Below are 16,772 nucleotides of genomic sequence, written 5' to 3'. Positions count from 1 at the left end.
AATATTCTGTTAGATTTGAGTTTTGCTGAAATGAAATATTTCATTAGTGTTAATGTAAAGTGTGTGTTTGTGTATGTGTGTAGCCGCTGATGTCTCTCTCTCTGGCGGACTCACGACTGAAAGCGGATCTGTCTGTAGTTCTGAACGCTGTTGGTGGTAACACCAGTCTGACCCATCTGGACATTAGTGGGAACAGTATGGGTGACATTGGGGCGAAGATGTTGGCTAAAGCTCTTCAGATAAACACCAAACTCAGGACTGCACAACTCTGACATCATCTGCTTGTTATTAAAGCTCATAGTTAAATGTGTGTGTGTGTGTGTGTTTCAGGACTGTGATGTGGGACAGGAACTGTGTCAGTGTTCAGGGTTTGCAGGATGTGGCCGCTGCTCTGGAGAAGTGTGTTCACATATACAGACTGAATGTCCTCTGTGTGCGTTTGTATGTGTGTGTGTAACCAGTTCTTGTTTGGCATTTACAGAAATTACACAATCAGATTTATGCCGGTTCCCATCATAGATGCGGCTCAAGCTTTAAAGAACAGCCCAGAAAAGACTGAAGATGCTCTGTTGAAGGCAAACACAACCCAAAAACATCACAGACACATAACATTAATGAGGAAATTACTTGTTGTGTGTTTGTGTGATGTGTTTGTATATCTACAGTATGTGTGTGTGTGTGTGTAGATGGAGCAGTATCTGTTGAGGAATCATGAAAGCAGGAGATATATGCAGGAACAAGCATTCAGACTGCAGCAGGGCATTGTCACCAGCACAACACAACAGGTGTGTAACACAACATAGACTACCAGACTGACCATAAAATCAACTCCAGGAGAAGGCTAAGGAGCGATTCACACAGAACGTGTTTTTGAATTTCACTTCGCATTTAATTTAATCAAACACCAGCTAGAATGACGTGATTGTCGATTGTTTTTTGCAGCGCTGCGCTTTAAACGAAATGTCAAGCTCATCAATGTCAGTTTTAGAATTGTGGACCAATCAGATATTCCTGGAGGCGGGGCATGCGTTGCAGGTTTTCTTTTAGGCATTCTCGCGTTTTGTGCTGCACTTAAAAACAATTTACAAGTGCAAACTGAAATTTGACGTTGTTGTTGTTGTTGTGATCTGTAAAACATGAAGTCTCTGTCTTGAAATATGTGCATATGTCCATTTTTGTAAATGCTTAAAATGTTGGCTGCATTACAAAAGCTAATACTAATCTACGCTCATTACCCCGCGTTTTTTGTAATGCCCATTCCAGATATATGTTATAAAATATGACTTTAATAGGTTTTAATAAAGCAATAAGCCCCAAGAAGCAGTGGGTTACCAGTGCATTTTATAACAGCTTAGGGGTGTTCGTGTCGTGCCTAAATCCCCCCTTTATAAAATGCACTGTAACGCCACTGCTTCGCGGGGCTTATTGCTTTTATAAAACGGTTACTTCATATGCATAGCAGGGTTTCACAACATGAAACACAAATAAGTTGTAATTATATAGTACAAATATTACTCTTCCGCCAAACAAAGAAGTTCCCCAGTTGAGCGAATGCGTCAGTGTTTTAATTGGGTGACATCGCCATCTAGTGGATAAAAGCGGAAATATGGATTTGATGTTACATTAAAGAGAAGCGTTTTCTCTAGGGGTATAACGATTAATTGTGCAAATGCGGGTTTTTTAATGAATGAATTTTAATGAATTAGGATGAAATCCCGGCACATCCGAACACCAGGGGGCGCTCTTGTGCAGAAACTCCCTTTGTGCCACAGAAGTAGTAGTATTACAAACGCTATTCCAGGAAATGTCTACAGGAATATTTATAAGCTGTTCTTCAAATTGTTTCAGGTATTTTCATGATGATAAAGAATGATGTTTAGTGATTTTGAATGATTTTTATTTAAGGAGTGTTGCTTTTTTAATTTCACGTTATAAACGACTCAGACTCGTAATGGTTTTAGATTGATAAGGACATTTTACTGATCAGAAACAAAGAATCGCAGCCTTGCAATTCAGAATCTATTTCAGACAGGCATTTTTAATGGGACACGCGATTGAATCGTTACATCCCTAGTCTTCTCTTTATTGAGGAGATGACTCATCAATATTTATTGACATTTATCTGGATATTGCCATTAATTGTGCAATTGTAGAAAAATCTGATTAAAGATTTTGGTGTTTATTTTCATAAGTCAGTACGCAGCAACAGTGGCGCAGTGATACTTCTGTAATGTGGTCTGAACCGTGAGGTAACCAGAGTATTTTATCAGAATGAAGAACAGGCCGTTTTATAATATGAACTTATTTTTGATTAACATAACATTATTCCGGTTATACCACGGTTTCCACAAACATTGCTCTGGTGTCTATTTTTAACACCAAAACATTTCTCAACCAATCAGATTAAAGCATTCAACAGACCCGTTGTATTAGCACTAATAACTAAGTCTGCTGTGGCCACGCTCCACCCATGACTGACTAAACTGTGTGAATGTGAGAAAACTATTAGACAACATTATCTTAACCTTTCGTGTGTGTGTGTGTGTGTGTGTGTGTGTGTGTGTGTGTGTGTGTGTGTGTGTGTGTGTGTGTGTGTGTGTGTGTGTGTGTGTGTGTGTGTGTGTAGTTGATATCACAGGTGTGTGTGCAGGTTCAGGATCAGTTAAACTCTCTTTGCTTCAGTAAGAGTGACCGAGTTCAAAAGGACATAAAGACAGCAGAGAAACTCATCAGAGATGCCAAGAGCTCTAAAACTGTGAGACATAAACACTCTTTACACACATACACACAATCACACACACACACAATCTAACACACTTACACACACATACACACTCACACACACACACACACACACACAATCTAACACACTTACACACACACACAGTCTCACATACACACATTTACACATTTGTGTTTTGTGTGTTTGTGTAGCTTTTGTCGAGTCTGTATCACCTGCGCTCAGGTGGACATGTGGCGGGCGTTTCAGATGGCTCAGCAGGTGTGTGTGTTCAGCAGGTGCATGAGAAACTGTGTTCAGTAGCAGGAGAGATCAGCACTGTCATAAACCAACAACTACAGGTACACACACACAAGAACACACAACTGTTCATTTGTGTCAGAAATGTGTAATATGTGTAAGCAATAAGGTACGAGAGGCTGTGCTGTATCGTGAATAAGTAATGGCTGAAGGGCGTTGTTAGGCACGACGTGAAGCGGAGTGCCTGCAACCCCTTCAGCCGTTACTTATTCATGATACAGCACTTGCCTCGAGTACCTTATTGCTTTTATAAAACGGTTAAAAAAAATATTAGTGCAACTTTCATGAAGTTAAATCAATAAAAGCATTCCTTCCACTAGAAAAAATAGTCCCTGACTGCGAACAACAACATGAAAGCTCAAATAAAAACAACAAACTGTTCTCAGACAATGGCTGTTTCTCAATATGCGTTCTTCAGCGATCTTGCGTCCTCGTGTCCTCGCTCTACGTCATCATTAACGGTCGAAGTTCATTCCAATTCTCAAGAACGCAAGGACAGAGGACGCATGAAAATACCCGGATGTGTTCTTGATATCGAGGATGCATCGAGTGCAGCCTTGCTGAAATCGCTTTACGCCCCAGAAGTCATTGCGGCTAAACTTCCGAGTTCGTTCTTCCCAGGTCGCCTGGCAAGACCGATCTCCACGAGGACGCAAGTCCGTTCTTTGCGTTCTTGGAATTGAGAAACAGCCTTGGTCTCATTATATGTTTATGTGTTGCTAAGGGTGTTGCTAAGGGCGCAGTGATATTAAATAGAACCGTTGGGTGAAGCGGTCATGGCAGTGTTTTATTGTGAATAAAGCACACCTATTGACCAATCAGAATCAAGGATTGGAACTAACCGTTTTATAATATTCTATATAGATTAAAGAGATCTAAAAATACATTTCTTAAAAGGAGCATTTTACCCGTAGAAACATTCCTCTTTATTGAAAGTGCGTCATATTTGTAGTCGAAATGTATCACACATTTCGAATTTGGTGCCTATTTGACCTAGAAAAGGAGTGTTTTTAGTCTCACTCCCTCAACAAAGATATTGGACTTCCTGTTTTCAATGATGCAAGATGATGATTTTTACATCATTGAAAGAAGGAAGTGCAACACTGAAATCTGTATTTCTCCTGTATCAGTGGCAACTGAGGAAATGATGCACGACCATTCAAAAACATCACTGGGGTTCTAACTATACAAAGATTAATGCAAATGGGTGAAGTTTCCCTTTAAAGATTTTATTTATTTTTCTTTGTGTGTTCAGAGTTTGTTTGTGTCAATGTTAGACACAGCAGAGAGTGTGTGTCCACATGTCATGCAGAAAGTGAGTTTGCGTGATGATCTTTTACACGCTAACAAGGAGAAGATGAGTGTGTCACAAACCTTCATCACATCCACACTGCTGGAGCAATCGGCCATTGACATCATAAACAAAATCAGGTGAACTCACAGCGGCAAAAACTACAGACAAAAACCACATCAACCTTTAACACAACTCAACAGCTGTGTGTGTGCGTGTGTGTGTGTGTGTGTGTGTGTGTGTGTTTTCAGTGAGGTGAAGTTTAGCATGGCGTCATGTCTCTCAGATCACATCACTGATGAAATCTTACAATCTCTGTCTGGATCTCAACACATACTGGTGAGATTTACACAACAGTTACACACATCAGACCAATCTAATGTCCAGCTTAATTTGATTTCCTTTCCCAAACAATTCACACAAGTATTTTACATCATTTTTACACAGATCAGATGCAAAGGTTGATGAGAGCAATAGTTATACACACATTGATTAAAGCAACACAAAGCATAAAGTCCAGAAGAAAAACAACATCTGCTCCAGAAGTCTTCATTAAACACTTTAGTTTTATTTTGGGAACAGGAAATCCACTGCTCACTTTCAGCAATGCTACTGTAACACCACAAACAAACAGCTGTGTGTGTGTGTGTGTGTGTGTGTGTGTGTGTGTGTGTGTGTGTGTGTGTGTGTGTGTGTGTGTGTTAGGCAGGGCATTTGAGCTGTGGAGAGAAGGCTTTACTGTTTCATCAGACCTCACAGGACACAGAAGTTGTAGAAGAGATAGAAAATCTGGTACAGCCACAGGTAAACACACACCTACAATTTAACAACCCACAATTCCCTTTACACTGTAAATAATCAAAATATTCTCCTCATTACTGTATAATCTAAATGTGTGTGCATGCGTGCGATCTCCAGCAGAGTCAGGAGGCGAAGAGGAGAACAGTTTACAGTAGGATGTTCAGACCTGTATCTGCTGCCTTCAGTACGTCAACACAATATCAAACTCCATCACATCTCACACTTGATCTCTTTATATGACACATCTCAATCTTTATCTCACTCTTCATGACACATCTCAATCTTTATCTCACTCTTCATGACACATCTCAATCTTTATGACACACCTCAATCTTTATCTCACTCTTTATGGCACATCTCAATCTTTATGACACATCTCAATCTTTATCTCACTCTTTATGACACATCTCAATCTTTATCTCACTCTTCATGACACATCTCAATCTTTATCTCACTCTTTATGACACATCTCAATCTTTATCTCACTCTTTATGACACATCTCAATCTTTATCTCATTCTTTATGACACATCTCAATCTTTATCTCACTCTTCATGACAAATCTCAATCTTTATCTCATTCTTTATGACACATCTCAATCTTTATCTCACTCTTCATGAAACATCTCAATCTTTATCTCACTCTTTATGACACATCTCAATCTTTATCTCACTCTTTATGACACATCTCAATCTTTATCTCACTCTTTATGACACATCTCAATCTTTATCTCACTCTTTATGACACATCTCAATCTTTATCTCACTCTTTATGACACATCTCAATCTTTATCTCACTCTTCATGACACATCTCAATCTTTATCTCACTCTTCATGACACATCTCAATCTTTATCTCACTCTTCATGACACATCTCAATCTTTATCTCACTGTGTGTGTGTGTGTGTGTGTGTGTGTGTGTGTGTGTGTGTGTGTGATAGATCTGGGCTTTGATCTGAGTAAGGCATTAGAGGATGTGTCCGTGTATATGGAGGACCTTCCCCCTCCTCCTCCACCCATGTCACCGATCGTGTCACCGTGGCCTATGGAGGCGGAGCTTCAGCTGCCTCAAGCTGTGTGTTTCAGTGACCTTCCCACAGTTGACACGCCCGCTTTACAACATGTCACCAAATACAGACCACGACGAACCAAGAAAGCCAAAACCAGTAGAGCCGCAGTAAGAAAATATAGTAACATTCTTGACCTTTAGAATCATTAAACTTTTTAACGCTGTTTATTTGTTTATTTGTTCTTTCTCAGCCAGTCAGTAAAGTGTCTGTACAGGATCCGAGCATTGGTGTCGATCAGCTGGATGAAGGCGTGCCAGAGTTTTTCTTCAAAAAGGTCACAAACATCCGAGCAAAGTGAGAATCAGACATCTGATGATGGAGTGTTTGTGTGGTTTATTGTTGATCCAGATTCAGATCTGCTGTTCTTTGTGTAGAGCGTTTGATCCAGATGTCGAAATCACAACACAATCTCTCATGAGTCCCATCATCAACAAAACCACACCCGGTAACACAACAACAACAACAACAGTTGCCATGGGGACAGCAGAGACGAGCATCACGCCCATCGTGACTGCCGTTGACCCTCCTATTCCCACCGTGGAGATTCCGGCACCTGAGGTCAAAGGTCACGTGCAGGATGGTGTTAAACGTGACGGTCCGTTGGTTAAGGGTCACGTGGGTGTACAGGTGATGGGCGGTGACATGCTGATGGAGATACGAGCCAAACAAGAGAAACGCAAGAAAGACAAAGTGAGTTTCACACACGTCACACTGATCTACTCGTCTCCTGGATAATATTCAATTTTATTTATATAGCACTTTTCATAATTGTTAAATTGTTTCAAAGCAGCTTTACATTAAAAAAAGCAGGAGAAAACACAGAAAAATTGTGAATTGAAAACATAAGCAGAAGAGTACAGCATTTAAGATTAAATCGTACTAGCGAGGGTAGTAATAATGTAACGTATAGCACAGCAGTGATCTTTAAAGATTCGGTGCAGAATGATTGAATGAAGTCTGAAAACACTGATGGATCATTCAGTCAGTCTGAAGAGAAACATCCTTAAAGTGTGTCCCAGAACTACTTTAATAATGCACATTAATAGCCGTCAGTGTACTCGTGGGTGTGCATGTGTGTACACTGTTATTCTTAGTTAATCACCCATGAAGTGCTCACAACATCTGTGTCAGTAAATGAAAGGGTCGAATACAGCAGAGTCTGAAGATCAGGAGTGTTTCTGACTCACATCTATTACAGCTCTTATACACAATATATGTGTGCGCGTGTGTGTATAGTAAACATCACACACACACACACTGTGATTGATCTATGACTGTGTGCTGTTGTTGTTTATGTTGTGTATCAGGCAGGTGTGTCTTCATCTGTGGAACCTAAAGCTGAACCTCACACTGAAGGTCATTTCAATCTTTATACTGTGTGTGCGTACGTGCGTACGTGCGTGCGTGCGTGCGTGCGTGCGTGCGTGCGTGTGTGTGTGTGTGTGTGTGTGTGTCTGAGTCTGACTGGATCTCTCTGTTCTTCAGCAGGAGGAAATCATGGACACACAACAGCAGAAGTCCAGAAAGATCCATCAGCAGAACTTACAGCTCGAACCAACAAACTCAAACACACAACTGAACACACACACACGCCTGTGCAGACACATACACCTGCGCAGACTCCCACACTCTCACACACACCTGTGCAGACGCCCACACACACATCTGCGCAGACGCCCACACTTTCACACACACCTGTGCAGACGCCCACACACACATCTGCGCAGACGCCCACACTCTCACACACACCTGTGCAGACACCCACACACACATCTGCGCAGACGCCCACACTCTCACACACATCTGCGCAGACACCTACACTCTCACACACACCTGTTCAGACGCCCACACACACATCTGCGCAGACGCCCACACTCTCACACACACCTGTGCAGACGCCCACACACACATCTGCGCAGACGCCCACACTCTCACACACATCTGCGCAGACACCTACACTAACATCTGCACAGACGCCCTCACTCTCACACACACCTGCGCAGACACCCACACTTACACACAGTGTAGTCTCGACTGTGTCCTGTCTGTCTGAGGAGTCTGGCGATGATGTCAGTGAGTAGCTCACATGTAAACTCACAGAGTAACAACAGGTTCATGTAAACTCTCACTGACTCTGATATCGTTGTAGCCCCTCCTCCTCTGGATGACATCACGGATATCTCAACAGGAGACTCCGCCCCCGCTCTGCCTCCCTCTCCCCTCTGCCAGTGGGTATTACAGTCAGACAGTGAGTGGGCGGAGCAGAGTCCTGTCACTCAAACCCGTGAGTTGATCATTTCTATCTGAATGTTTCACTCATTCCATGATTCTGATGCAATGTTTTGTTGTCGTGTTGTCGGTTTGGTTGTGTTTCCAGCTTTGGATTTTCCTGCCGGTGTTGTTGTGTTTGATACAGACTCACACAAACAAACACAGGTTGTGTTGAGGTCTGTGTCCTGCGTCCACTCCGGAAACGATTCGGACAAAGACGCCGCTGATCGACAACGAACACAGTCTCTTCCCACAGCAGGTTTGACCAATCACAGCTCTTGATTGTCTTTATCTTTTGTATATGCAAACTTTTTTGTGTTTGAATGTCAAGATAAATACAGACATAAAGTCTGCTCTGAGTGCTCATGTTTGTGTCTCTGTGTGTTGTTCAGATGGGCTGTTCAATACTTCAGATTCTGCTGGTGATTCAGGAGTCAGTTCAGAGAGTCAGAACACTAACATCTGAACAGAACATACACACACAATTCACATGACATCATTTTTATTTAGCACATGAATTATGTTTGTTATAAAGCTGATATAATTCTCATGCAGTGTCAAACATATGAATCTTGAGTCAGAAGTGATTCAGTATTAGAGTAGAGATGCTTTAGATTCACTGATTTACTATGAATCCTTTAGTGATTTTAAGTATGATTTAATTTTAAAGTTTATTTTGATTTGTTTTGTGTATTAACTGATCGATGTTAGTAGTTTCTTTGTTTGTATTCTTAGTGATGTCATCTAAATATTTAATTATAATTTGATTAAAATCTGGTGGTTGGACCTCTGTGTGTGTGTCATAAATTGTGTTCTCTTGTTGAAACCCATATGCAAAAAAAGTATATATGTATATATATCCATATATAATTTAAAATGCATTTCAAAAACTGACCAATAAATATATGTATAAAATGTGTTTTTCACCAATATATTTTGGCGATTTTTTAAAAAATATTTTTACATATATCTGAAAGCATTTAAATTTACATCGCATTGGAAGAAAAAAATGTATGTTACAAACCTGTTAACATAAAAAGGTTTAATTTATATTTTCAACTGCAAAAATATACTTATAATTTTATATTTTATACATATATATTTATATTTTTGCTGTATTAGTTGTAAAATTAGAAATGTATTTATAGCCCCTGAAATACATTTTTAAATATTTGTTCATATGTGAAGGTTAAAACTAAATCTATTTAATTTTTCTTTCTACCAAATGTACGGAGTATATATTTAAATCATATTTCTGGCCAGTGAAATGTATTTTTTGCGGTCCAGCTGTGGTGAATGAGTTTGATGTATAATTAAGCTGTAAGTGTGTGATGTTGTGGATGTGTAGATTGTGTGTTGTCTCTTCAGTGATGGATCATTACGTGGGTGTGTTGTGATGATGATCCTCCACACACAGCTGTGTTGTTTAGTTCACTCACAGAAAGTCATGGAGATCTGCAACCGTCTGAACGCCGCTCTCTTCCTGCAGGTCTGGAAACAGTTCGATGGAGACGGTGAGTTTACTCTCTCATTATACCTGTGTGTTAATGCTTAAACTGACCCGAGATCTGCTGTGTTTGTGGATCTGCAGATGAAGGATTTATTGAAGGGAGAAAACTGGAGGAGTTTTTACGACACATGATGAAGACTGTAAGTACAGAACTGAGATATGAGAGACGATTATTTACCGTAACGTTTGGTCACTTTAGTCCAGGGGTTCCTCCACCGCTCTGAACATTTAGTTTGCCTCTCTTATCAGATGGATAGACAGATTCAAAATCTCTTTAATGAGCAGATGATTTGAATCAGCTGTGTTAAAGATGTGCAGAGCAGTGCAGCTCCAGGAATAACTGTAATTCACTGTAAAAAAATCTTGCTGTAGTTCTGCAGCTGTTTGCCAGTAATTTACTGTAGATTTATGTTGATGTGTAAATGCATCAGATAAATGAGGATTGAAGCAGAAGTTTGGGGCAATTCAAGGCAAATGTCAACTGAAAATTCTGAAAAGTAAAGTTTTTACGCAAAAGTTTTTTAACTATTTATATCTCAGAAAGCTATGCAAAGTCTCTGTTAAATTTTAAAAGGCATCTTTTCAGCCTTGTCATTGTCGTTGTTACTTCCTTATATACGCATACAAAATAAAAATAATTTGTTCTTTGAAGAGCCGTCTCGTCTTCATCCCATTATTTTTGTGCATTTTAATTCAAAGAATTCCTACAAAGTCTTTTGTCTCCCAAAAATGTGTGCCTTTTTAGTTTCTCTCATCTTAAATAGAAAACCTGGACTCTACTGTAAGGGCTTTAGGAAAATAAAAACAGATGGGTCAATATATTTGTAGTAAATGCATTCTCTGAAAAATTATATTTCATGGTTTGACTGCAAATGTCACATCCATAATGCTGAAATTACTCCAATCTTTGATGTCAGGGTGATATTTTGTGGATATATATATAAAGTCAAGTTATATCACATTAACTATAGACATGACAACAAAGTGTGAAAGTAATGTTTTCATCTTTTATATCACTTGGTTTTATATTTTATTTTATAATGCAATAACATTTTTTTTAAAGAATCCAAAACTTGTGGGGTATGTAAGGAATAATTGACGACGGGCCATTGAATTATTTGAAAATAATGCACACCAAGGTGGTAATGCGGCACGACGCGAAGCAGGTGTGCATTATTTTCAAATAATTCAAAGGACCGGAGTCAATTATTCCGCTTATACCACGGTTACCACAAACATTGCTCTGGTGCCTATTTTTAAGACATTTGAAAAATTAGGTGTGCGGTTTACAGAAAAATAATCAACACCTATAGAACATTTCTCAGCCAATCAGAATGCAGCATTCAACAGACCCGTGGTATAAATTTGTATATCTCAACCAGTCTGTAGTGATATTTGAAGCTTTAAAACCATACACATGAGATGATTTCTGTTCATGTAGGCTGATGTTTCTGAGCAGCACCTGCAGAAACTGAAAGAGAAGATTATGAGCAGCTGTGATGTCACGGTGAACGGACGTCTTTATATGGAGGAGGTGAGAACCAAAAATATATTACAGTATGACACAAATCATATCTCACAGGGATTAATGTAGACGATGTGTGTGTGTTTTTTGCAGCTGGCCACCGCTCTTCTGCCCGAGCAGGAAAACTTTCTCCTGGTGTTTCGCAGAGAGACGCCGCTGGATAACAGTGTGGAGTTCATGAGGGTCAGATGTTCACACTCATGCTTTCATATGGAAACACACAAACGTGTTGTATGACGACGAGTCTCACGCTTGTTTCTTCACAGATCTGGCGTTGTTATGATGCAGACAGCAGTGGCTATATCTCTGCTGCAGAACTGAAGGTAACTGAAAGCTCTGATGTCACTTCCTGTCGTATGAAGCTTTATATGTTGATGCTCTGATGTCTCTGTTGTGATGCTGTCAGAGTTTCCTGCAGGATCTTTTCCATCAGCATAACAAGCAGATCACTACAGACAAACTAGAGGAGTACACCGATACCATGGTAATGTCAATTCAACCACTGTTGTCATGGTAACATAAAATACAATACTAATACACAGGAGAGTCCAGGTGAAGCCTGACTGATGATTAATAAATGTGTTTCAGATGAGCGGCTGAACTTCACGCAGTCACACAGAACTTAATGAAATTGATCTTCTGTTTGTGTTTCTTTCTTTAAGATGCAAATGTTTGATAAAAATCAGGATGGACGTTTGGATCTGAATGATTTGGCGAGGTAACACTGATCTTATAAACATATTCATCAGTCAAAACAAACATTTACAGCTTTTTAATTGTTTTAAATGTGCTGTAGAATGTAAAACTGTATTTATGTAGTCATAGATGAATAATAAGAGTTGTGTAGATGGTAATGACATATCATGATCCTCAAACACGATTGTTTCCTCCTTATGAAACCCATTGCATGTAAAAGACAGACCAATCTCAACATAACACTGACTGTGATGTTATAGTCCAGATGAACACCCCAACAAGTTCAGTATTTTACTCTTAAAGCCCTGTTTTCAGATAGTTCATGATGAAATAGAACGGTTTTGACTGAAATTTCGACATATGATTCTGGCCCGAGAATTTTCGGGTGTTTGTTGTTTCACCTCCCACCTCTACAATGGGTTTATAGATGCACTGGAACAATCCCTCCCAAAATGTGAAACTCACCGAGTGGCCAGGGGTCTTCACTGATATGCTCACACAAAAATCGCTGCAAAAGATGCTTTCCAACAGCTGTTTTATCATAGTTTTGTCCAACTCCATTGACTTGTATTAGATGTTCTGTGAGGTACGGTATTACTCCGCGACGGGAACCTTGTTTGTATTCTTGCAATTGGCAAAGGCGGATTAGCGCCACCACCCGGGCTGGAGTGTTTATAATTCAAGCTCTCAGCGGAAGAATATACGGGTGTGAGGCGTTTGGAAAAATAGGTCCACAAGTTAACAACGAATGTTAAAACAGCTGTTGAAAAGCATCTTTTGCAGTGATTTTTGTGTGAGCATATCAGTGAACACCCCTGACCACTCGGTGAATTTCACGTCTTTGTGAATGAAAGTTTAATGCATTTTAGGAAGGATTGTTCCAGTGCACCATTAAACCCATTGTAGAGGTGGGAGGTGTAACACAAACACCCGAAAATTCTCGGGGCAGCCGCATATGTCCAAATTTCAGTCAAAACCATTCTATTTCCTCATAAACAATCTGAAAACAGGGCTTTAAGTGTTAAATACCCAACTTGTCCTTTAAATTAATAACAATGTTGTTACAATGCCAAAAACAAAGTTGTGACTGCTGAGTTAGTGTTATATGCTAGTTAATGCTATATGCTAGTTCAGTGGTTCCCAAACTTTCAGCGTGCGGCCCCCCTTGTTTACAGTGCATTTTTTCGCGGCCCCCCGAAAGAAAATTTATTACAAAAACAGTTTTAAAATGTAATATTTTAATTAAACAAAACATATAAAATTACACCTAGTAGTGCTGTTGGTTAGTTGGCTTATTATTTTTTAGGTTTAATTACACAGATTCGTGATAAATGAATGTATTTTATAAAATGTCATGAAACTGGGGCCCCCCTGGCACCATCTCACAGCCCCCAGTTTGAAAACCACTGTGCTAGTTAATGCTATATGCTAACGTTTAGGTTGGAGTTCTACTATTGACGTTACAGTTACGTTTTGCAGGTCCATACTGAAAAAAAAACGTACCACTCAGAAACGTCCATTAAAGGAATAGTCTACTCATTTTCAATATTAAAATATGTTATTACCTTAACTAAGATTGTTGAATCATCCCTCTATCATCTGTGTGGGTGCACGTAAGCGCTGGAGCGCGCTGCGACGCTACGATAGCATTTAGCTTAGCCCCATTCATTCAATGGTACCATTTAGAGATAAAGTTAGAAGTGACCAAACACATCAACGTTTTTCCTATTTAAGACGAATAGTTATACGAGCAAGTTTGGTGGTAAAAAATAAAGCGTAGCGCTTTTCTAAGCGGATTTTAAAGATGAGCTACATTTTATGGCGTAATAGCACTTTTGTGAGTACTTCGACTCGGTGCAGTAACACCCTCCCTCTCCCAGTCTGAGAGTGAGAATGGGAGCGGACTTTTCAGGCGAGTCAAAGTACTCCCAAAAGTGCTATTACGCCATAAAATATAGTTACTCTTTTAAATCCACTTAGAAAAGCGCTACGCTTTAGTTTTTTTTTACCACCAAACTTGCTCGTATAACTACTTGTCTTAAATAGGAAAAACGTTGATGTGTTTGGTCACTTCTAACTTTATCTCTAAATGGTACCATTGAATGAATGGGGCTAAGCTAAATGCTATCGAAGCGTCGCAGCGCGCTCCAGCGCTTACGTGCACGCACACAGATGATAGAGGGATGTATCAACAATTCTTAGTTAAGGTAATAACATATTTAAATATTGAAAATGAGTAGACTATTCCTTTAACAATCTCCAAACAATTAATTATTCCTCACAATCTGATACAGACTCAAACAATAAGATCTGTTTACACACACACAGAGCTATTGAAGGAGAAACAGCCAATCAGAGCAGAGCTCAACATTATTATTCATGACCCTTTCAAATAAGACAATAATAGACCATTTCATTATAAAGACAAATCCTAGGGTTGTAAATGGACATGAAAAACTGACTCTGGATCAGTTTTGCACTTAATAAAGCCACAAACCTTCTGTGTAGATATCAGAGAATAATTTAAAAGATTATTAACATGCAGTCTATGGCACCTTTGAAGGGAACATTTCACAAGACTTTTTTACGCTGTCAAATAAATCTTTGCTGTCCCCAGAGTCTGTATGTGAAGTTTTAGCTCAAAATGAGCTGATGAAGTGCGAACACTGATTGACGGTTCGTTGAAACTAAAACTCAATTGTGCTGTCAATTATTTCTCTCTCTGCACTAAATGTCAGTGCCGTGATTGGATAGTGCAGATTTAGGGGTGGTATTATTATAATAAGATCCCCTTCTGACATCACAAGGGGAGCCACATTTCAATGATCTATTTTTTCACATGCTTGCAGAGAATGGTTTACTAAAACTAAGTTACTGGGTTGATCTTTATCACATTTTCCAGGTTGATAGAAGCACTGGGGACCCAATATAGCACTTAAACATGGAAAAGTCAGATTTTAATGACATGTCCCTTTTAACAGTAAATTGTGATTTAGTTATATAGGTCAGATTCATAACTTGTCTAAAAAACATGTTGAGAGAACAAAATCTATCTGGAGAGACTTGATGGACACACTGAATCCTCATTATTGTGATATCTCTATAGGATCCTGGCCTTAAAGGAGAACTTCTTGCTAAAGTTTGAGATGGAGGTGAGTGAGACATAAGCACCACATGACTTCTCATCATCACATCATCAGATCTTTTATTGTTGTGTGATGTTTGCTTCAGGCCTGCAGTCAGGAGGATCGCAGGAGAGACTTTGAGAAGATATTTGCTCACTATGATGTGGTAAGAGATGAAGTCAGTGTGTTGAGAAACCAATAGAGACGTGATGCTTAACTCTTAACCCTGTTTGTGTGTGTGTGCGTGCGTGCGTGTGCGTGTGTGTGTGTGTGTGTGTTTCAGAGTAAGACAGGAGAACTAGAGGGTGCAGAGGTGGACGGTTTTGTTAAAGACATGATGGAGCTTGTGAAGGTAAAGGTGATGTCATAAATCTGCATCTTTTCTTTAATGGCCCTTTCTGTATGAATGCTAAATAAATGAATATCAGAATAATTCTATTCAGTTTTTCCTCTTAACTCTCCTGGCTGTTTGCAGCCCAGTCTGACCGGATCTGACCTGGACAAGTTTAAAAAGGTTCTGCTGGGTCACTGTGACATCAACAGAGACGGAAAGATCCAGAAGAATGAGTTAGCGCTGTGTCTGGGCCTAAAACTCAATCCTTAAATCTCCTCCAGTGAAGCTGATAATATGACCCAGTGCTCTCTATCTGTGTTGATTCTGTACTGTTATAGTGCATCACAAACACTGATGATGTATTTACACTCTTACAAAGACAAAACATCACATGTGATTTGTGTTAATCTCGTTCAGATCACATGTGATTCAAATGTATTCTCGATGAATAAACCCATGACCTTGAGTGTTGCAAGAGAAATCCTCTACCAGCTGAGCTGAATGACTCGAAAATCAAATCAAATAAACACTTGCTGAATATGAATCTGATTATTGTATTGATGAATAAATAAGATTTCAGAGGCATGTAGTGTGTTTATTTATGTAGTGGGGACTGATGCGTGCGTGTGTGTGTGTGTGCTCATTGATGTGTGTGTAATAACTGTAATGACAATAATTAGTGTTTCCAATAGTGTATGTGTAATGATCAAGTGTGTATCTATCATTAGTGGTGGTGGTGGGGGGGGGTTGTCACGTAATAATCAAAGACATTGATCAGTTCAGAGGCAACAGCTTAGAAATCTTTTTAAAGGTAGATTGTGTTGATTTTAGCGGCATTAAGAGGTGAGACTGATTTACAACTGAAATCTAGTCTTCGGAGGATCTAAAAATAATCCACAACATTTAGGAAATATTAAAAAGTAACGTTATGTATTTATCAAAATGTTGATTAAAATAATTAAAAACCACAAGTTAAAAACATAACACCACAGACACTAATAAACTGCGACACATGAAATTGTCCAAATGTAGCAACTTTAAGAAAATGAATAAGATAGATTGCCCTCACCATGCACCCTTCAGATCAACCAGCACCTGCAATGACCTTTAC

General features: G+C 39.4%; 2 protein-coding genes and 1 long non-coding RNA gene across 4 annotated transcripts in view; 2 read left to right on the top strand and 1 right to left on the bottom strand.

Annotated features, from left to right (window-relative positions):
• LOC129455750 (F-actin-uncapping protein LRRC16A) overlaps positions 1-9,257 on the top strand; it is a 17,534-nt gene extending 8,277 nt beyond the window's left edge. Inside the window, exons 21-38 of the mRNA XM_073858692.1 lie at positions 84-261; positions 336-399; positions 482-575; positions 687-785; positions 2,627-2,755; positions 2,935-3,081; positions 4,296-4,471; positions 4,583-4,670; positions 5,037-5,135; positions 5,250-5,316; positions 6,072-6,307; positions 6,391-6,494; positions 6,575-6,890; positions 7,508-7,556; positions 7,686-8,273; positions 8,350-8,484; positions 8,578-8,730; positions 8,864-9,257. Coding sequence (XP_073714793.1) covers positions 84-261; positions 336-399; positions 482-575; positions 687-785; positions 2,627-2,755; positions 2,935-3,081; positions 4,296-4,471; positions 4,583-4,670; positions 5,037-5,135; positions 5,250-5,316; positions 6,072-6,307; positions 6,391-6,494; positions 6,575-6,890; positions 7,508-7,556; positions 7,686-8,273; positions 8,350-8,484; positions 8,578-8,730; positions 8,864-8,937 — 2,796 coding nt within the window. The 3' untranslated portion in view covers positions 8,938-9,257. The remainder of the gene's footprint in view (positions 1-83; positions 262-335; positions 400-481; positions 576-686; positions 786-2,626; positions 2,756-2,934; positions 3,082-4,295; positions 4,472-4,582; positions 4,671-5,036; positions 5,136-5,249; positions 5,317-6,071; positions 6,308-6,390; positions 6,495-6,574; positions 6,891-7,507; positions 7,557-7,685; positions 8,274-8,349; positions 8,485-8,577; positions 8,731-8,863) is intronic.
• Positions 9,258-9,671: 414 nt separating this feature from the next.
• LOC129455467 (secretagogin) lies at positions 9,672-16,235 on the top strand. 2 transcript variants are annotated; one of them, XM_055220199.2, is made up of 11 exons: positions 9,672-9,985; positions 10,063-10,121; positions 11,423-11,515; positions 11,600-11,689; positions 11,773-11,829; positions 11,925-11,990; positions 12,169-12,224; positions 15,309-15,354; positions 15,434-15,493; positions 15,611-15,679; positions 15,803-16,235. In XM_055220199.2, exons 1-11 carry the CDS (start codon positions 9,868-9,870, stop codon positions 15,929-15,931), a joined length of 843 nt encoding a protein of 280 aa, XP_055076174.1. In that variant the 5' UTR covers positions 9,672-9,867; the 3' UTR covers positions 15,932-16,235. The 2 variants fall into 2 exon arrangements, with proteins under 2 accessions (XP_055076174.1, XP_055076173.1); XM_055220198.2 differs by having other exon boundaries at positions 9,685-9,985; positions 11,913-11,990.
• LOC129455468 (uncharacterized) lies at positions 11,077-16,772 on the bottom strand. Its single transcript, XR_008648376.2, has 3 exons — positions 16,731-16,772; positions 11,562-11,966; positions 11,077-11,452 (listed from the first exon to the last, which is right to left on the bottom strand). It is a non-coding gene; the product is annotated as an uncharacterized lncRNA (long non-coding RNA).

Source organism: Misgurnus anguillicaudatus, chromosome 20 (assembly GCF_027580225.2).
Source record: "Misgurnus anguillicaudatus chromosome 20, ASM2758022v2, whole genome shotgun sequence".
Lineage (NCBI taxonomy): Eukaryota > Metazoa > Chordata > Actinopteri > Cypriniformes > Cobitidae > Misgurnus > Misgurnus anguillicaudatus.
This window is presented reverse-complemented; position numbering and strand designations above follow the sequence as displayed.